Source organism: Drosophila santomea, chromosome 2L, assembly GCF_016746245.2.
Source record: "Drosophila santomea strain STO CAGO 1482 chromosome 2L, Prin_Dsan_1.1, whole genome shotgun sequence".
Lineage (NCBI taxonomy): Eukaryota > Metazoa > Arthropoda > Insecta > Diptera > Drosophilidae > Drosophila > Drosophila santomea.
In genome coordinates, this window is record NC_053016.2 from 25,805,479 (window position 1) to 25,827,935 (window position 22,457).

General features: G+C 39.9%; 1 protein-coding gene across 4 annotated transcripts in view; it reads left to right on the plus strand.

The window, feature by feature from the left end:
* LOC120447063 (dnaJ homolog subfamily C member 16) overlaps nt 1-22,457 on the plus strand; it is a 412,134-nt gene that overhangs the window by 99,940 nt on the left and 289,737 nt on the right. For 3 of the 4 annotated variants that reach the window (XM_039628657.1, XM_039628491.1, XM_039628573.1), the window contains exon 5: nt 7,345-7,525. In XM_039628657.1, the coding sequence (XP_039484591.1) occupies nt 7,345-7,525 (181 nt within the window). Of the gene's footprint in view, nt 1-7,319; nt 7,526-22,457 lie in introns of all 4 variants that reach the window. The other variant, XM_039628745.1, reaches the window with a different exon arrangement.

The following is a 22,457-nucleotide window of genomic DNA, read 5'->3' on the forward strand; positions in this document are numbered from 1 at the left end:
GCTGGACGGAGACCTAGGGCGACTTCCTTAGCCGCCGGGCTGCTTCCCTAGACGCACAAGAAAAGAAATCGGCAACCGCCGAGCGATAACGTCTCTGCTGCTGCTGGAACGCGTAGTTCGTTGAGCGCAGAGAGGGCGCTCCGCCGTCTTGTCCACTGCGTCTGAAGGGGTGCTACTCTGTACACTCCCTAATAGTCCCGATACAAAGATGCTGTCAGAATTACTACAAAAAAATATTGGCATTTTGTGGCTTACCTTGCCTTTCGCCAACTTAACTAAATCAAGAAAATGTTTCTTAGTGAGGAGAAGCACTATGTCACCGGTTTTTAATAACTTTCTAGACCACACTCGATTATGTATCTTTTATATGTTGGAGTTGTCGCCAAGCGGCGGCGCTGGAGGGGGAGAAGTGCTATATGCACGCAACGCTTACCATGCAATTATGCACGGTAGCCTGCACTGGGGCTGAACTGTTTATTTTCACACTGCAACAGAGTGCTACAACGTGTTTGTATTTTAAAAGCTTGATATGTGTGCCTACCACATCTCCCTCCTTAAAAAAACCGTAATATTATAAAGTTATTTTCTAAAAAGTTTTTAATTATTGTTTTTTTTTTATTTTAATATACTATCATCTAACATGTAATATGCGAAATAATAATTATTATAATTATTGAAAATTAATTGGTGTAAATTGTTTCATAATTAAAAAATAAAGAAATTAAGAAAAGAATTTGTTTTTCTTATGAGTGACCAACTTTACAATATATTCTAAGAATTAAACATTTTAAACCTATCTTTACGGAACTGTTTTTTGTTTTTATATCCTTCTTTTGTAATATTGTTATTAGCTCCTATCCTAACTTTACTTCTTTATAGTAATTATCCATGTTATGTATGGGTTCTGTTTTGTCTATTTTGTTCAAATCTTTTTGGTAATCTCCCAAATACTATGGACAATATTCGTGAACTACTGAGGGTGTTGTGGTTCATGAAACGCAGATCAACAACTACTAACCTTCTGGAGCTAACCTCCTTCGTAGTACAGGGCTTCAAAAATAATCTTTTAACAGATGTCATTTATACGGATTTTAGTAAAGCATTCGACTCTGTTAATCATTCACTTTTAATAAAAAAACTTGATTTATTAGGTTTCCCTGTTGATCTCCTAAATTGGATTCTAAGTTATCTGAATGGCAGGACGCAACGGGTCCCTTTAAAAATTATCTTTCTTGTATTCTCCGAGTGACATCCGGCGTCCCACAAGGGAGCCACCTAGGTCCGTTCCTTCTTACCTTATTTATTAACGACCTTCCCTTAATAATAAATCATTCGCGTGTACTTATGTACGCTGATAATGTAAAATTATGTCTCCAGTATAAGGACATTCCTCGCCATATGGACTTACAATTCGATCTAGATAGCTTTCAAACCTGGTGCCGCGACAACGTATTATACTAAAATGGCTCTAAGTGTAAAGTTATGACCTTTTGTCATGCCAACTCAATGCACGAAACACATGTTGATGATCTTGGTGCTCTTCTGGACCCTAAACTTAAATTTTCAGACCATATTTCGTCTATTGTCAATAAGGCCAGAGGTGTGCTTGGTTTTATAAAACGGTGGTCAAAGGAATTTGATGATCCTTACATGACCAAAACCTTATTTACATCTCTAGTCCGTCCGATCCTCGAGTATGGATCACCTGTTTGGAGTCCACAATAAGAAGTTTACTCGGACCGCATCGAATCGGTTCAAAAGAACTTCTTACTTTACTTATTCAAGTAGATTAACTTACCCTCCTTAGCTAACCGTAGAACGATGCTTGGAACAGTCTTTATTTTTAACCTTATTCGTGGTGAAGTGGATAGTCCCGACTTGGTTAGTCGGCTAGACTTCACTGTTCCAAGCAGATTTACTAGAAATTACGTACCGTTAAATTTAAAACAATGTATGTAGATCTCTCTATGAGTTGCATGATCCCTACAGAGTATTATGTTCTGACATAGATTCTATCCTATTATCTTTAATGCTTACTCTCTGCCGTTCTTAAAGCGATCTATACTAATGTATTTAACAAATTCTTAGATCTTACTAGTATATATATATATTTCCTCGTTCTTTGCTGTCTTCTATAACAAAAAAAAAAGAAAACAAAACAAGAGAGAACGCTGTAGTCGAGTTCCCCGACTACCCCCCGTTAACCAGCTAGTGGAAGTGCGACGGAGAGTCTTCAACACTGACAGTTTTTGGCGGTTTCTGGGCGTTAGAGTGGGCGTGGCAGAAAGTTTTTTGGCAAATTAATAGAAATTTACAAGACTAATACAAAAATGAAAAAATATCAAAACATTTTTTAAAAGTGTGGGCGTGGCAAACTTTTGCGGTTTGTGGGCGTTAGAGTGAGCGTGGCAAAAAGTTTTTGGCAAATCGATAGAAATTTACAAGACCAATACAAAAATGAAAAAATATCAAAACCTTTTTTAAAAGTGTGGGCGTGTCAGTTTGGGCGGTTTGTGGACGTTAGAGTGGGCGTGGCAACATGAACGGATTCTCGAACCTACGATTACAAAATAATTGTAAATAAATATCACAAAAACCAGCGACATTGGCTACTCAACTCTAACCTAAATAATAAATAGTTTTTGTTACTTTATAACTTTTTGTCAAGCACTACTAATATTTATACCCGATACTCGTACAGTAAAAGGGTATACTAAATTCGTTGAAAAGTATATAACAGGCGGAAGAAAGCGTTTCCGACCATATAAGGTATATATATTCTGGATCAGTATCAATAGCCGAGTCGATCTGGCCATGTTCGTCTGTCCGTCCGTATGAACGTCGAGATCTTAGGAACTACAAAAGCTAAACAGTTGAGACATAGCATGCAGACTCCAGAGACATAGTTTGGTAAGCACCATTGGGGCTTAGAATGTACTTTTTATACCCGTTACTCGTTGAGTAATTCGTGTTTGAATTAAACATGCAGCTTTCAGAGACTTAACGCTCACAAATCGCCCAATACTACGAAATTTGAAATTTGTTTATGTCTTGTAAATGTCTTTCGAATTTTTCAAAACGATTTTTGTCACGGCCACTCCTCTTCTTATATCAGATTATAAGATATAATATATTGTTGGGTCATGCGAAAACTGTGCAGTAGACTAATCTTATACTCTTAATATTGTAAGCCGAAGTAGTCAGTAGTAGCAGTTGCGATGCCCATAGTGCAAGCCGCCGTTCTCGCACGAATTTATCTGTACGGCGTTCATTCCTTCTTCTCTTTGTTATCTACCTACGTTAAGATTGGGCGCTGCATTTCGGCTGTCTGTCCCGCCAATTGTCACTTCTTCGTTTTTCGGCAAAGACCCAACTTGTGCATTCGATATAGCTCTTTGTCGGCCCTAGCTGCCGTAAACAATTCGCAAAATAAACAGTATCGGAAAATAAACAAACTTTCTTCGGCTATTTATTATTCGCAACAGCTATTGAAAAAGCTCGATAGCTAAACATTGATGCGGCGAGCCAAGCTAAGTGGGAGGAGCGCTTGGAGGATCCGGTCTTTGTCATCCTTATTCCGTCGCGGGAATCGATGGCTGCATTCCTGGAGCAGCGATGTAGGACTTTGGAGGCCGTGGATTGCGCCATGGCAACCTATGCGCCAGGCGTTCAGGTGGGCAGAAATCGTTCGACGCTAGTTGCTACCACCCAAAATTCTCTTGGTTGCATGCTTTGCCATAGTGCAGAGCATGCCATATATTATTGGCCGCAATTTAGAGACTTAGCGCCAGTAGATCGTCTGCGCGAGGCAAAGAGACTATCACTTTGCCTAAATTGCCTAAAGGCAGGTCATCAGCTACGGCAATGCAGCTAGAGCCGCTGCCGCATCTGTGGAATCAGGCATCATACGCTGCTCCATCTAGATAGTCCGCCTTCCTCGCAGCCACATGTTCCGGTTTCTTCAAGCTCCCACACTGAGCCTTCTGTCCCGCTTTCGACTTCTTCTACTCTAATTGCCCAGGATCTCGGTAGTGACCTTGTGCTGCTAGCCACTGCAACCGTTCTAGTGCAGAATCGGTCGGGACTGTTCGTTCCCTGCAGGGCCTTGTTAGATTCTGGCTCTCAACTGCACTTGGTCACCTCTCGGTTTGCAAATCAACTGCAACTTAAGAGGTCGAGGACGTCTGGCTCCGTCACAGGAATCGGGGACTCCAATTTCGCGACTCATGGATTCTCGGTAGGAATTGCGATGCGGTCTGTCACTTCGAATTTCTCAACGAGCATAACAGCAGTTATCGCTCCCAATATCACGGATCGCCAGCCAAGCTTTAATGTGGACATTGGGGACAACGGTTCGTTTGCCGCTAAAACTCCATTTGGATTTTTTAGGAGATTTCTATCCTCGGGCTGAGCGGAGATTCTGGTCGCTGGAAAGGAAGCTTACAAAGCACCCTGGCTTGAGGGTTAAATATGCGGCGTTCATGAAGGAATATCGTCATCTGCGACATATGTCGCCTGTGCCTGCTTCCGAGGTCAGCTCGTGCCGATATTTTTTACCACATCACTGCGTCATGAAGGAGGATAGCTCTACCACCAAGCTTCGCGTTGTCTTTGACGAATCAGCTGCCACTTCCACTGGTTATTCGCTTAACGATGTGTTAATGCCTGGACTGGTCATCCAGCCCAATCTATTTCACATCCTAATTCGATTTCGCTCACACCCAGTTGCCGTTACAGGAAACATATGTAAAATATACCTGGGTCTCGCAAGAAGATAGCTACTTGCCCGATCGATGACCTTCAAGTATACAAACTCGACACAGTTACCTACGGCACTAAACCAGCCTCCTTCTTGTCCGTAAGGGCTATGCAGCAGTTGTCAATCGATGAGCAGGCATCGTTTCCAATTGGATCAGAAATCCTTCGGCGCGATTTTTACGTGGATGATCTTATCTCCGGCTCCGACACGGTAAAGTATGCTATCAAGGAGTCATTCATAAAGTTTGAAGATGGTAGCGATTTTACCAAAACTTTAGGTCTCGCTTTGGATCCCGCCTCCGACCAGCTATTGCTTTCGCTCTCTGCCTTTCTGTCGCCATTGAGACCCTGCAGGCGCTCTGTTTTGTCTGCGATTGCTAAATTTTACGATCCTCTCGGCCTGGTCGGTACGGTAATCACAAGGTGTAAAATCTTTTTGCAGCAGCTCTGCATGGAAAAGATGTCCTGGGATGAAAGCCCCCGGAAACTCATAACACGAAATGGCTTGATATATGTCGCAGTTTTGAAATGATAAGTCATGTTAGTTTCCCTCGGTTCGTGTTTAGGCGCAGAGTCTGGTCTTGAGGTGCATGGTTTTTGTGATGCAAGCATTGATGCCTATGGAGCCTGCGTTTATGAGGTTTCTAAAAGGAATCAAAGTTGTTTCGAAGTCGCGCATAGCTCCGTTGAAGACCATAACTGTACCAGGAGCAGACAGATGACACGGCTTGGCGTTATGTTCCAACAGCGTTAAATCCGGCTGACATCTTATCCAGAGGATCGCTACCATCTGAGCTTAGCGAATCGTCACTCTGGGCGCATGGACCCGCCTATCTTACGGAGCCTGAAAGAGATTGGCCAACAGCTGCTTGTCCTGACAAACCGGTGATTGAGCTTCGTCGAAGTGTGTTCATCGTAAATTCGCCATACGTGGATGTAATTGCTAGCTCTAAATTTGCAAATTCTTACCCCTCACTGCAACGAGTGTTTGCATACATTTACAAATTTTGTAATGGAATTCGTCATCCTGGTCTTACCGTCGCACACATTCAGAGGTTACTCAGATGCGTTTGGTGCAGCGCGCGCAGTTATGGGAGAACATGAAGTCCTCCCCTTCCTGCAGTGGACTTTGATGGCCGCCACCCGAAAATCCTTCCAAGGTCCCATCCTGTGACTCTAGCAATTATTTCGCATTACCATGAAAGCAATCTTCATGCCGGACCTCGAGCTCTTCTGGGTGATATTCGATCCCAATATTGGCCTATTGGGGGGAGGAAGACGGTTACCAAGGCCGTGAACAGATGCATCAGATGTTTTCGGATTAAGCCGCGACTGATAGAGCACATAATGGCGGACCTTCCCAAGGAGCGCTTGGAGGGATCTCACGCTTTTGAGGTTGCTGTTATAGACTTCTGTGGACCCTTCTTACACAAGACGGATACTCGCAACAAGCCTGCGGTTAAATGCTACGTCTGCGTATTTATATGCTTTGCAACCAAGGCAGTGTACCTGGAGCTGATCAAGGATCTCTCGACAGTTGCGTTTCTGTGCGGACCCAAGAGGTTCATATGCACCCGGCGGAAGCCGAAGGAAATTTGGTCGGACAACGACACCAATTTTGTCGGCGCCAAGAATAAACTTCTGGAACTTCGAAGGTTATTTCTCAGCAGCGAACATTAAGGCTCCGTTCAGATTTTTTGGCTTTCGGATACTATTGACTGGCGGTTCATCCCTCCACGGTCGCCCCATTTCGGTGGACTTTGGGAAGCAGCGGTGAAAACGGCCAAGCATCATTTCTACCGCGCTGTGGGTACGGCGGTTCTGACCTTCGACGAACTGAGGACGCTGGTGTGCCAGATCTCGGCAGTTATTAACTTCTGACATTTAGTTCCCATTTTAGAGAACCTTGCCGATCTGGACGTCCACACTCCGGCGCATTTTCTCAATGGTGGTCCGCCTTCGTCGTTTGACGAGCCAGATGTAACGGACCTAAACTATTCAGCAAATAGGCGGTGAACAAGCTGTGTCTGCTTCCCCTTGAGGGCTCTGTTGGAAACCAAGCTTCCAACGGGGGGAGGAGGTTGGATCATGCAGTCGCCAAAACTGTGCAGTAGACTAATCTTATACTCTTAATATTGTAAGCCGAAGTGGTCAGTAGTAGCAGTTGCGATGCCCATAGTGCACGCCGCTGTTCTCGCACTAATTTATCTGTACGGCGTTCATTCCTTCTTTTCTTTGTTATCTACCTACATTAGGCTTGGGCGCAGCATTCGGCTCTCTATCCCGCCAATTGTCACTTCTTCGTTTTTTGGCAAAGACTTAACTTGTGAATTCGTTATAGATCTTGGTCGGCCCTAGCTGCCTGTATAATTAACAAAATAAACAGTATCGGAAAAAAGACAAAACTTTCTTCGGCTGTTTATTTCTCGCAACAGCTATTAAAAAAGCTCAATAGCTAAACATATATATAATTAAGTTTTATATTTAGTTTCAATTCTTTATCCAAAGTTTATTGATTTCACGTTTTGTAAATTCTATTTACAATATCTGAATAACCACAGTTGTCGGCTTACCTTTTTATTTCAGAATTTATACGCAAAAAAATACCCTCTAAAGTTTTCAAACGCATCGAACCTGACAATGTAAATGGTTTTCTGGATGGATGGATGGACAATAGAGCAAGAGCCCTAATTTTTGAGCCTCGAAGTATGACTAGGTTACGATATCTATTAACCGCCTTCGAATTTTACGACCGAGTTGCATTTGGGTAAGATATTTTAACATTTAACTTAATATTACAGAAGAACTATTTATACCCCTAGCTAGGTGTTTGTTAAATTATTGTTAATAAAAAAATATTGCTCTATTGTCTCTGTAGCTTTTTTAAATATAGACATCTAGAATCCTCTGAAAGCTCTACTTTTATATTGTAACCATCGTTGAACAACAAAAAGTAAAATCAAATTTGCATAGTAGAGAAGCGACCTGATAATTTGTGTAGATAAAGATAATATGTTTGCTCTGTGATGCCCAAGAGCGGAAATATATTTGATATATTTTTGTAAAATTTAACAAAGTTTTATTTTCATCTTTATGTGTTAATTCGATATTAATATACCCGTTATTCGAAGAATACAAGTTTATAGAAGATGAGTTAAAAAGTGCATGCTGTGTTTCCTATTGAACTACTACGTGTCCGTAGTCCGGACTACTATGTGTCCGTTCCTTTAGTTCCTTTTGAAAGCATGGCATTTAGGTCTGATTTATTTAACTGTTCAGCGTCTAACCTATCTAACCTGTCGTCTAGGTATGAGAATGTAAACGGTTTAAATTGTTACCTGTTCCAAACGTTGCCTGCGACATTGCTAGTCCAAATGGACTTTCCACTGGGAAAGATTCCTTTGTCGTCTAACCTCAGCAGACAGCTTTATCTGCTCAGTACTCCTTTATATGTATATTTCCGGACTTGACTGTTCCGGCTGCACTAATTGTGCATGGCTCTCTATTACCTCTATGACCGCCACCTCTTGCGTAATATACATAACTTCATCAGGGTTGCAAACCCAGATACTCCATTAAATATTTATACCCGTTACTCGTAGAGTAAAAGGGTATACTAGATTCGTTGAAAAGTATGTAACAGGCAGAAGGAAGCGTTTCCGACCATATAAAGTATATATATTATTGATCAGGATCAGTAGCCGAGTCGATCTGGCCATGTCCGTCTGTCCGTCCGTCTGTCTCTCCGTCAGTCCGTCTGTCCGTATGAACGTAGAGATCTCAGGAACTACAAAAGCTAGAAAAATGAGATTAAGTATACAGACTCCAGGGACATAGACGCAGCGCAAGTTTGTCGATTCATGTTGCCACGCCCACTCTAACGCCCACAAACCGCCCAAAACTGCCACGCCCACACTTTTGAAAAATGTTTTGAAATTTTTTCATTTTTGTATTAGTCTTGTAATTTTCTATCTATGTACTAAAAAACTTTTTGCCACGCCCACTCTAACGCCCACAAACCGCCCAAAACTGCCACGCCCACACTTTTGAAAAATGTTTTGAAACTTTTTCATTTTTGTATTAGTCTTGTAATTTTCTATCGATTTACCATAAAACTTTTTGCCACGCCCACTCTAACGCCCTCAAACCGCCCAAAGCTGATACGCCCACACTTTTGAAAAATGTTTTGATATTTTTTCATTTTTATATTGGTCTTGTAAATTTCTATCGATTTGCCAAAAAACGTTCTGCCACGCCCACTATAACGCCTACAAACCGCCAAAAACTGTGTTTAAGACTCTCCTTCTCCCTTCCACTAGCTGAGTAACGGGTATCAGATAGTCGGGGAACTCGACTATAGCGTTCTCTCTTGTTTTATTTTGATTCAGCAATTTTCCTATATCCGATCGAGTTTTTCCTATTACGTGTACTTTTTAATACTCATCAGCTTCCTTACCACCAAGGCGAACACTTTGATTTGGTTTTGATTCTATTTGCGTTAGCTTTGTTATCTGATCTTAAAGTTATTCTGGGCGCCCAAATATTCTCCAGTAAATGCGTGGCTAGCTGTGCGCAACTGCTGATTTCTGTTCAAACAGTCATTCCTTCCAAGATGAATGACATGGTTTGGTCAACTAGGATTAGTAGTTCTTTTATATTATATGCACCAACCTCGGATTTGGTCCTCGATTCTTCACCTTCCTTTCCGGTTTTTTAATTTTCTTGTTTGTCTTCATCTCCGCATCCGATTTGACCATTTATTACAATTCCCTGAACTTACTTGGCAGTGTCTGGTGTTGAACTCCTATACCTCTTTTGTGCTACCAATGACTCCCTCAATTTCTTGCATTGTGCTTTCACATGGTTTGTCATTCGTTCTTCTAAAGTTCTTCTGAACAATTGGTTTTCCTGCAGCGCGGGGTAGGCTCGCGACATCATGGAATATAGGTTACGACACAGTAGTATATTAACCATTATATTAAAAAACTGATGGCTAACCTGTTCCAGGAATTTTAATTCGTATGGGAAGCTCCACTTAAGGACCTGTTTTCTAGATCCCCCTTAGGAACAAACTTAACTTTGCTGAAACCATAATTTTCCGAGTTGCCACAACTCGTCTTCGAACGTCGGCAAGTGCAGACAAGAGAGCTGCAACGAGTCAAACATATTTGTTCATACTCGAGTACTGATTTGACTCTCAATGATTCTTTCGGTTTGATTCATGTATATGAATCGAACCATTTGCCTTCGACCAGCAACAGTTAACACAATTTAAGTATTTAACATCACCTCATACTTGATTTGCGTTTGCACGTTCACTATTGGAGGATACAACAGAAAATGATTCGCACTAATACTTGTATGATTGAAGCGTTTGAAAGAGTTCGGGTAGAACATCATACTAACTGAAAGCATTTACTCGAGTCATTTTGCACAGTCATTGTGTCATTGCCTTCCATAAATACACTAAAACAAAATGTATGCCCAAATCCGGAGGATATTCCCGCAATAACTATATTAAAGCGACACATTTTAGAAAACGTTGAAACCATTTGGGTGGCTAACTTAGCGATTAATATGCAAGCAGCTGAGCTGGATGAGACGTGTTTCTTTTTTAGCTACGAATAGCAAGTTCTAAAACTAAAACTGTATAGTGAAAGTTAAACACAAAGTGCAAAGAGCAGTTCGCACAACTAACAATTAATGACTTTAGTAATTATTTACTATTTTTATCAAAGAGCAATTGAAGCTAAGAAAATCGCCTGGCTTCGACTTAACAACTCCAAAATATGCTCATTGAACTCCCGAAGTGTTCTATTCTGGACATCTGCTTGTTGTTCAACGCAATCGCCAAGCATGGATACCGATAAGCTTACCAACTTGTCTTTCGAAGTTGCTACTCCTGCGAATTTTCCCTCATCTTAAAATAAACACATCAATTTGGCTTCAGAGAAAAACATGACACCATCCGAACAGGTCAATCCAGTCACGTCAGAAATTCGTACTCCTTTTGAACACCGAGATTATTGCACAGCCATTTTTCTAGTCGTCGCGCAGGCATTTGACAGAGTGTAGCTGGATGGACTTTCTTTTAAATAACCAAGCTTTTGTCCCAATATACACATAAGCTACTGAAGTCGTACCTATACAACAGAGTGCAAAAAGATGCAATACAAGCACCTCACGCAATTGCGTAATCGAAGCTGGAGTGCCACAAGGCAGGGTTCTGGGTCCAATCCTATACACCCTGTATCCCCACAGACTACCATCTAACAACCTCCACGTTCGCTGATGATACGGCGATACTCAGTCATAACATAAAATATGCATTCCACAAACCGACGAGATAACATATCTGGGTGTCCATCTGGACAGGCGGCTCACTTGGCGCAAACATATAGAAGCGAAGCCGATACAACTTAGATTTAAAGCAAAGAACCTCTACTGGATCATAAATGCTCGCTCTCCACTTAGTCTGGAGTTTAAAGCTCTTCTATACAACTGTTTCTTAAAACCTATCTGGACTTATGGCTCCGAATTGTGGGGCAACGCATCCGGAAGTAACATAGACATTCTGAGAACTATCACCGAAGCGCCGTGGTACCTTCGGAACAAGGACATATACAGAGGCCTAAAAATCAAATTATTAATCGAAGTAATAACTGAGAAGAAAATCAAATACCAACAAAAGCTGACCACCCATCCAAATCCCCTCGCCAGAAAAATAATCCGTTTGCAGTCAAAGCCGGTTGCACCGCAACGACCTCCCAGCGGAGCAATAAACTTATTATCTATTAAAACAAAGGAAAGATTCAATAGTTAATAGAAAACAAACACAAAAAAAAATAAAAATCGATTGAGGAGGCCAATTCAGTGATTTAAAAATATTAGCAATCGAAGAGCTCTATGTGGTGTAACGAACTAATTTCTTAGTTTCTGCTCGCTACGTATGGCAACAGTCATCTCAGAGAGTTTGTTTGTTCGTCCCACCAAATTTATGATTTGTATGATTGCCCGACCAAAGAGAAGACAGAGTTTCTGATTAGAATAGCTTTTATTCAGTGACGCTAGACCAAGGGACTTCTACGGTCCTAGCCTTCGGATGCGCGTCGTTGCTTTTCCCGCGTCGCTCTCCACGGCGTACCCGCACCGGCTCGACTGGGACTTAGGATGTTATGGGGGCAGGGTGTATCGTCCGCGAGTCAAGCTAGCGCTTTTCCCCGAACTACCTGTCCCGACGACTAACTTCACCGTCCCTTATGTGTATGCCAAGCACTCGTCGCCTCTGCAAACGGACCACCTGCTGGCTAGTACGGGGCTTACGATGTTATGGGGGCAGGATGTATTGTCCGTGAGATAAGCTAGCGCTCCCCGAACCACCTTTGCCGACCATGACTCTGAATGGCTTTCCGTGTACTTTCACTGTATCACTGTCGATCTCCGCGTACTTACACTGGTTGCCTGTCGATCTCCGCGTACTTCCACTGGTTGCCTGTGTCCACACCTTCTGAATCTGCTTCGACTGTCCGTCCGCCCGCCCGAGTCCTGACAGCGGGACTCGCGGTCTCTCCAGCTTGCTGGGGTCCAAGGTCCATTATTTACCGTTTGACCTGACCGCCCTTGACTCCTCTCGCATTACAGCCTTCGCTGTCTTCGCTGTTGCTAGGCCGCTGTCCAGTAGCCGGATTTGTGAGGAGTCTTAAGACTCCTCACAGTGGTAGTTACAAGTAGTAACAAAATACTATTTTTAATAATTATAATATATAAAATACATATTTATAAAATAAATGCAAAAGTATGCAACCAGTGAAATTGCTTAATTAACTTTTATTCGGGCACGACGCTCGTGCATAAACACCTAGAATCGTTCGGCTATAGATTGAAAGTTTAAGAACTTGTAAGAACTTGTAAGGCATAGTTTGACAAATTTATAATGCATTAGAATACATGTGTGCAGATACAGTGGTTGGCTGTTCCTGTATGCGCAAAAAGTTGTGCTGGCTCTAGAGCTTTCTCTTTGAACAAAAAACCAGAGAGCCTGGAGCCAGCTCTAGAGCGAGTACTAAAAAATCGTGTATCGTTACGCATCTCGGAATGCGTTCCCTCTTTGCTCGCGTAATCCGCGAAAGCAAACATAAATTCGTAGAAGATGAACATAGAAAATCCGTCAAGATGCGATGAAGCCGGACTTTTATAATGAGTGTGCATTGTATATTTGGTTTCGCGCAAGGCAATCTGATCCGTTCTACCACAAATAAAAGTCTTTAGCTCTGAGGGAGACAGGCTTCTTGTGACGCTGTTAGCTGGGATTTGGGTGGTGGACACATGTCTCCATTGAGTGTGCATATTTTTTATCTATTGCCGTCGCCGTGTGGCCAGTTTAAAGCAAGAGAATATGCTTTGATAGTCCTTGACTATCAGATATGACTATTTTAGATTGAAAATGTGAGTAAAAGGTAGAGTAAAAGTAAAAGATAGATTGAAAAGTAATGTAAAAGGTAGAGTAAAAGGTAGGATTATCGCCGTACCAGTCCGAAGTCATTATCATGACCATAATTACCTCCTTAAGTATAAGTATTCGCTGATAAAAGACTCATCAGTGTGAACTTTTAACTATCTGCATTCAAAACGTAGCGATTTTTTTCTACAATTTTGTACAGTCGAAAGTATTAGATTTTGAAGGGAAGGAGACTAACGTTTTATTTTCGTCCGTTACTGGTCCGTGAAGATGCATTGAAGACCATGCGCTCAACTGATCTCTTTAGAAATACATGGTGGGGCAATACGCACAACGCTGTATGACAACCAATCTGTCTGCCTCGTGGTGAGAACTATTGCACTGCTACCTGCCAGCTTTACATCTGTAATCATCCATGGACTGTTGTCATTATCACGGCTTAATGACAACAATGTCTTTAGGAAATGTTGTCAAACAGGCTTATAAAAACATAGTAGTTACCTGGCTAGTAGACACAGGTACCAAATAAAACAGACATTGTTGGCATGTTTATGAGAAGTGTTGGGTCATGCAGCCGCCAAAACTGTGCAGTAGACTAATCTCATACTCTTAATATTGTAAGCCGAAGTAGTCAGTGGTAGCAGTTGCGATGCCCATAGTGCAAACCGCTGTTCTCGCACGCATTTATCTGTACGGCGCTCATTCCTTGTTCTCTTTGTTATTTACGAGTACCTACGTTAAGCTTGGGCGCTGCATTTCGGCCGTCTGTCCCGCCAATTGTCACTTCTTCGTTTTTCGGCAAAGACCCAACTTGTGCATTCGATATAGCTCTTTGTCGGCCCTAGCTGCCGTAAACAATTCGCAAAATAAACAGTATCGGAAAATAAACAAACTTTCTTCGGCTATTTATGGAAAGGGCATTGAATTTAATTATTAACGACATCAGGAATGTATGCATATGTACAAACCAATAATCCGTGAAGACTCTTCACATCTTTTGTGTTATTTCCATGGCCTCATTTGGGAGCCCACTTATCTGATCGCATTGCCTCTCTTTTCTCTGAACAGTGGCACACGCAGCAATATTAGTAAGAATGTTACGAATAATTTATTTGGAACATTGCACGACAGGCCTGCAAATTTCTGCAGCTAATTTCAACAAATATATTACCTTAAGATCAGACAAACACAGAAACATACACACAAATTGTTGAATGATGTAGGATCACAAGTAAAACTCTAACTAAACAGATTATAAATACACCTTTCGAACTGACTTGATTATAATCTAACTAGAAACCAGTACTAGAAATGGTGGCGGAGAAGCGGTGCCTGGGCATAGCATTTATCCCCGACCAGATTACCAACAAATTGCTAACGATTTTTAACCGATATGGCCTTTTAGTTTATTTATCTATCATCTGCAGTTAGTCATTTTTGCGTAAAAAAATACCTCGCCAAGGCAAACAAGTTTTATATTGGAACACCGTATATCGGTTGTCGGTTTGTAGCCGTGCTTGTAGCCACTTTTCCTTTCTATTTTTCCTTTTATTCTTGTAAATTTCGATCGATTTGCTTATCAATTGTTATATTTCCCAATATAACGCCTACAAATGGCCCAATACTGTTACGTCCACACTCCGTTACTCGAAGAGTAAGATTGTATACTAGATTCGTTGATAAGTATGAAACAAACAGAAAGAAGTAAGTGTTACCGATCATATAGAGTATATATATTCTTAATTAGGATCAATAGCCGAGTCGATCTGGCCATGTTCGTGAGTCTGTTTGTCCGAATGTCTGTCCGCATGAACGTCGAGATTTCAGAAACTATAAAAGCTCGAAAGTTGAGATTAAGCACGCACACTCCAGAGACAGGCGCAGCTCATGTTTGTCGATTCATGTTGCCACGCCCACTCTAACGCCCACAAACCGCCGATATTTGTTCATTTTTTTTTAGTATTATAAATTTTTATCGATCTGCAAACTTTTTGCCACGCCCACCCTAGCTGAGTAACGGGTATCAATAGTTGGGAACTCGACTATACGTTTTCTTGTTTTTCATTCATTCTTTTTTTCTGATCATCACATGTCTGATCAATCATGTCATTACGCCACCGCATATTTTTCATTTTTTTAGTATTATAAATTTTTATCGATCTGCAAAACTTTTTGCCACGCCCACCCTAGCTGAGTAACGGGTATCAGATAGTTGGGGAACTCGACTATAGCGTTTTCTCTTGTTTTTCATTCAATTCTTTTTTTTCCCCTATTTCTATCAACATGTCTGAAATATGTCTTGCTAGCACTTCCATCAGCTGGGCAACTGGTATATAATAGTCGGGGAACTCGACTATATCGTTCTCCTTTTGCAAAATCGTTTTTTTTCGTTTTATTTTTTGTTTTGCATATTTCTACCGATGTGCCAAAAACATTTTGTGTTTTATATTTCAAGCCATGTGCCTCACCTACGAACAAATTTTTTTTTAAATTTTTACTTGCCATTGATAAACCATTGTGGCATTGTGGGGCATTGTGGGGGCTTGTTGGTCAAATAACAAAGCCCTCACTCGATCAGAAAGCCACATTGAATTTAATTTATAGTCCTGTGCCTATTACGTAGATGAGTAAGATTTATAATTAATGCAAAAAAATTAATAGAAAGAACGAAATTCTGAGAGCTTATGGGTGTATGCTGCAGCTATGCCTGTATATTTAATGATGGTATAGTAACCCGCCTCTGTACCCACCCTCAATGATTTACCTTTGGCATGATTTACCCTTTCATACTTTTCGCCTTTTCACATAAGGAAAACTATATTTATTTATCCAAACATTATAGCAATTTTATTCATTTAATAATAAGTTTAAATGTAGTATATAAGGCCATGTTTTATAGTTGATAAAAGCAAAAAAATGTAGAATTTAATTTTAGTCAACCTAGTTTTATTTTATTCTTTCTATCGTTAAGTAATTACGTCAACTATAGGTTATATGTTCCATTTTTTTGTTTCTTTAATTTTTAAACTATTAAATATTTTATTTCTATTTCCAGTTTCGGTTGCTAAATTTAATTGAATTTATTTAATACTTTATTTAATTTGTTTTCTTTCCAAATTCATGGTCTTTTTTCTTCTTATTTCTTTCTTAAATTTCGGTATTTTTGTTTAATTTTATCTTTTAATTCTGTCCCTCTAATTTAATTTCACTAAACTTTTGTTTAATGTAACATTAATTTTCTTGTCTTTCACTTTTAATTTTCTCCTGTCAATTCTTTAATTTCCTTTATGTATGGATTGTGCAATTTATAGGGTATTAAGTATGTTTGTATTGGTAGATATACGTGCACATAAGCAAGTGTAAATAAAAAGAAAATAATAAATTCACTTACCCAAATCCATCCTATGGGCCCAGAGGAATTGTTGGGATTTAATTATCCTGATTTAATTGATTAAAAAATATACACTTGTGCACATATACATTATATATACCCATGTAAGGTACTTTACCAAATAAAATGCCTTGCCTCCCACAAAAAAATAAATAATAAAAATAATGAGTGGCAGTCGGCCAAAAAAATTATCAGTTTCCGAACTAAAAATAATCAACAAAAAGAAATGAATAGAAATGAAAATCAAAAGACCGGTTAAATTAATTATTTGTTTGGTTCCTTCTTGTTCTCATTTGCTCATGTTAAAGCTACTTCTGGGTTTCTTTTTTTTTCTGCATTAGAATTTTTTTTTTATCTTGTTAAATGCTAATTAATTTATAATGTAGAACTGTGTGAATGTATGTGTATTGTAATATGTAAATTGGGCAATACTATTTATGGATGTTGCATTTTTGATAAATTCTTTAATTATAGTTGCTCTGCAGTTGCACTGGTATATGTAGAGTATCGATGTATAGAACCCCGATCTAAGTCACTGTGGATCCCTATCCGCAGAGACGTGCACTGTAAGAGCTGCCCGTGGCAATGTGGACGCTAGATTTGCCTCCTATATTTACAAAATGTTACACACCACTTTTCGAACTTTAACTTGACTTTTTTTTACAAACCCACGTTTTTCGCAGACTCCACTGCTGATCATTGCGACCGCCAAAAGAGAAAAAAACTCCATCAGGGAGTAAGTGCAGTGCAAAAGCTACCATGTACTTAAAGCTATAATTGTAGCTTTGCCGTGATTAGAGTTGCATTAGATCCGCTGATAATGACTTCGAATTACCGAGATAGTAACCGTTTTCAAATGTATTATCTTTTCTCGAAAATTTAAATTCAAATTCATCGTTTATTTTGGAGTTAAACGTCTTTCAACCAAATCGTTTTTTTTTTTTTTGCAAATTGACTAAATCTCCATCCGGAAAATTGCTAATTTAATTTCACCCCATACCCAAAGTAGATATTCCTTGGCATATGTATCGTATTTATATTACGGGCAAGTTGAGCGGAAAGAGGGATCAAAAAGAGTATATTATTGTCCAGACAGACGCGTTGACTAAGTTTGTTTATTTGTACCACACAGTAAATATGAACAGCGAAAGTTATACATATAGACTCTTTATAATCGTCAATATCCATATTTGGTGTACCATCGCGAATCATTGCAGATCAGGGTAGATCTTTTATTGGATCAAGTTTTAATGAATTCAAAGCAAAAAATATATGTACATTTAATTGCAACAGGCGACAGTTGCGCAAATGGCCAGGTAGAACGCGTTATGAGCGTTTTAAAACGTTAAAAAATGTTAACTGCAGTCGAAAGTAGTCAGCGTTCTGGGCAAGATGCCATAGGTGAAATTCAACTAGCTAGAAGTTGTACTGTAAATCGAATAACGAAATCTAGTCCTCTGGAATTGATAATTGGAAAAGAGGCAACCCTTTAAACATGCTATCGATTTGTGAAGAAAATAGTAAAGTTGATATAAATTTTGTAAAAAAAATGTCCAAAGAATATATGCAAAACAACGCATTGTATAATAAAGTATAATAGATAAAGCTAAAATCAATAATTTTAAAGTTGGCGATGATGTTTTGCTCAGAAACGAGGAGATGATGTCTCTCCAAATTAGACAATAAATTTAAAGGCTCTTTCCTTGTGGCAGATGTGCTGGATGGAGATCGTTATTTCTTGAAATTTTTAGTTAATAACCGAACATATAAGCATTCGTATGAAGCCTTGAGAAGTATGCCGATAGAAGAGATTCCCGAAGAATTGGATATGTATAATGAGACCACATATGTGTATTCCAATAAGAGTAAAACAGTTGAAAGAGACGTTACAGACATGTTCGTGGATTCGAACTAGTGAAGGGGTTGAAAGAGGCGATAAACGAAACGCTATTGACTTTTGTGGTTCAGACACTATATCCTTGGCAGTGCACATTAAGGAGTTGGCAGTGCTAACAAGCACTCGAATTAATGTGTTGGCTTGATTGGTGTCTGCCAACTGACGTGTGGTGAATGTCAGAGTACTTTGCAACATGGCAATTTTTGGGCTGCTGAAAATTGTATAACAAATTCAAGTAAAAAAAAAAAAAATGATGCACGGCACTTCTGTCATTGAGTTGGTCAAATGAACTAAAATAATAATAAAGTCAAACAACCTTACTAATACTTATGAATTCCTTTAAATGGGCTTTTTAGGGATTACTACATAATCTGCTATCTAAAAAATGAAATAATATAAGCGAAAAGAAGAACTTTTGTAACACACGAGGGCGTGTGCTGGTCAGGATGGCCGTGTCGCCTTTATATTATATGTCGCTGCTTTATATTATATTTAACATGCTGAAGCATTATACCATGTTAATGTTAATTTAAATAAATGATGAAATGTAAAGCAATTCGCAGAATTCTCAAAATTCTCTAGAATTCGTCTTGTGTCCGTTCGATGCCTGAGCTAACAGCTGTTGCTGTTTTGCGTAGCCTCGGCGCGACATGGCTGTAAGAAGTGTGGCGCCGTGCTTCGAGTAGTTTCGGGTCTGAATTCCAATGAACTTCGACGCATGGTTTAGACGCGACAAAAATACAAGAACGCAGTCGCGTAGTTTTGGGGTGCCAGGGTCCGTTATGCTGATCTGTCACAAGCCTATAAATACTGAGTTTGGTGTCGATATTTGGTGTTGATATTTTCAAATGAAGTTTTAAAATGCATGTTTATTTAAAAAAATTGTAATTTGTTGTTTTCTTTTAAACCTATATGTAACATAAAATAAAAGTTGTGTTCCTCCTTTTTTGTGTTTGATTCATTTAAAATTTAGTACGTTGATTTAGTCCTTTTGTTTTTATTTTAATATATATAAATAAACAAATAAAATAGACAATATAACGTCTACAGCACCCCACCACCAGACAGTTGGAACAATCGAAAGAAGTCATAGAACATTCAATGAATATAAGTTAGCAAATCACTTGGTTGGTAGTTTAATATTTGATATCTTTATTATCCGCTCTCCCGCTAGGGCGAGGGTTTAAATTGAATTGTCGAGACCGTTAAACCCCGGAGTACAAAATTAGACTAACTTAAAGAGCTACCCGTTTCCCAGCTTGAGGCCTCTGCCTCGCTGCAGCGCAGTCTCCTAAGCGCCAGGTCAGCATTTCGATATCCGGTGTCAGTCACTCGCTCCGCGAGTGCTTCGACCGGGCTCCGGGCAATTGCCCTTTGGAATGCGCGATCAGCAGTTCTTCTTCGGCAGTTTCTCTCCGCCTGTGCTAACTTATATACGTTCATATAAATCAGTTGACAAAACTGATTGGGACGTATAATTATTGTCCATTCAAAATTGGATACTTTCCTCAAAAGTGGAAGAAATCAGTTATAGTTATGATCCCTAAGCCTGGGAAAGACAAAACATAGCCATCATCATACAGGCCAATAAGCCTACTTACTTGTCTCTCCAAGTTATTTGAAAAAGTACTGCTGCTACGAATCAGTCCCCACCTTAAAACACACGACACACTCCCATCGCACCAATTTGGTTTTCGGGCAAAACATGGAACTGTTGAGCAGGTTAACCGCATCACAACGGAAATTCGCACTGCTTTTGAGCATCGTGAATATTGTACAGCTCTATTCTTAGACGTTGCACAAGCATTCGATAGAGTATGGTTGGATGGACTTATGTTTAAAATAACCAAACTGCTGCCTCAAAACTTACATAAGCTTCTAAAGTCTTACTTATACAAAAGAGTGTTCGCGGTTAGATGTAGTTCAAGCACTTCAAGCGATTGTACTATAGAAGCTGGAGTGCCCCAAGGAAGTGTATTAGGTCCAATTCTATACACCCTATACACAGCGGACATCCCAACAGACTACCAGCTAACAATATCCACATTCGCTGATGACACTGCAATAGTGAGTCGATCCAGATGCCCAGTAAAAGCTACGATGCAACTAGCACGCTATTTAACATGTGAACATGTAGAGAATTGGCTTGCAAATTAGCGCATACGAGTAAACGAACAAAAATGCAAACAAGTTACGTTTACCCTTAACAAACAAAGCTGCCCGCCCTTGGTTATGAACCACACGCGCATCCCACAAGCCGATGACGTAACATACTTAGGTATTCATCTGGACAAGCGGCTCACCTGGCGGAAACACATAGAGGCCAAGACGACGCACCTGAGACTAAAAGCAAAGGATCTACACTGGCTTATAAACGTTCGGTCTCCCCTGAGCCTGGAGTACAAAGTCCTTTTGTATAACTCCGTTCTTAAACCCATATGGACCTATGGCTCCGAGCTATGGGGCAATGCATCGAGAAGCAACATCGACATCATTCAGCGAGCACAGTCTAGGATTCTGAGAATCATAACCGGAGCTCCATGGTATCTTCGGAACGAGAATATACACAAAGACCTAAAAATAAAACTTGTCATTGAGACAATAACAGAGAGAAAAGTTAAATACAAGGAAAAACTAGGCTCACATCCAAATCCCCTTGCAAGGAAACTTCTTCGAGTATGCAGCCAAAGTCGACTGCACCGCAACGATTAACCAGCCCAGCGTTAAATTTGTTAGGCCACATAGCACAAATCATCTCATAAAATGATAATTAGCTAGCTTAGAATAAGATTTGAAAACTTATTGTTAGTCTCTTAAGTAAAAGGGAAGATTCAATAAATAAGAAAAAGAAGGGAAAAAAAAAAAAAAAAATTAGTTTTCAGCAAACAAAGCAATTTGCTAGAACCTTTTAATACGATAGATAAAATTTCTCCTTTGTATAATGTCGATGACTTTTAGATTAGTTTAGATTAGATAATGATTATAAAAGACCAGAAATGTTGTTAGAAAAACATAAAGTTAAAAGTAAGGAATACTACCATAAGAAAGTTGTAGATTTTAAAATCAATATTGGAGATAAGGTACTACATAAAAATGAAACTGGCCATAAATTGGACGATGTATATGTAGGTCCGTTTACAGTCACAGGAGTAGATGATAGGGATAATATAATAAAAAAAACAAGAGAGAACGCTATAGTCGAGTTCCCCGACTATCTGATACCCGTTACTCAGCTAGTGGAAGGGAGAAGGAGAGTCTTAAACACAATTTTTGGCGATTTGTAGGCGTTATAGTGGGCGTGGCAGAAAGTTTTTTGGAAAATCGATAGAAATTTACAAGACCAATATAAAAATGAAACAAGAAAGAACGCTATAGTCGAGTTCCTCGACTATCTGATACCTGTTACTCAGCTAGTGAAAGTGCGAAGGAGAGTCTTCAACACTGACAGTTTTTGGCGGTTTGTGGGCGTTAGAGTGGGCGTGGCAAAAAGTTTTCTTGCAAGTCGATAGAAATTTACAAAACTGATACAAAAATGAAAAAATATCAAAACATTTTTCAAAAGTGTGGGCGTGGCAGCTTTGGGCGGTTTGTGAGCGTTAGAGTGGGCGTGGCAAAAAGTTTTTTAACAAATCGATAGAAATTTACAAGACCAATACAGAAATGAAAAAAATATTTAAACATTTTTCAAAAGTGTGGGCGTGGAAGTTTTGTACGGTTTGTGGGCGTTAGAGTGGGCGTGGCAACATGAATCGACAAACTTGCGCTGCTTCTATGTCTCTGGAGTCTGTATGCTTAATCTCAACTTTCTAGCTTTTGTATTTCCTGAGATCTCGACGTTCATACGGACGGACAGACGGACGGACAGACGGACGGACAGACGGACAGACAGACGGACATGGCCAAATCGACTCTGCTATTGATCCTGATCAAGAATATATATAGACTTTATATGG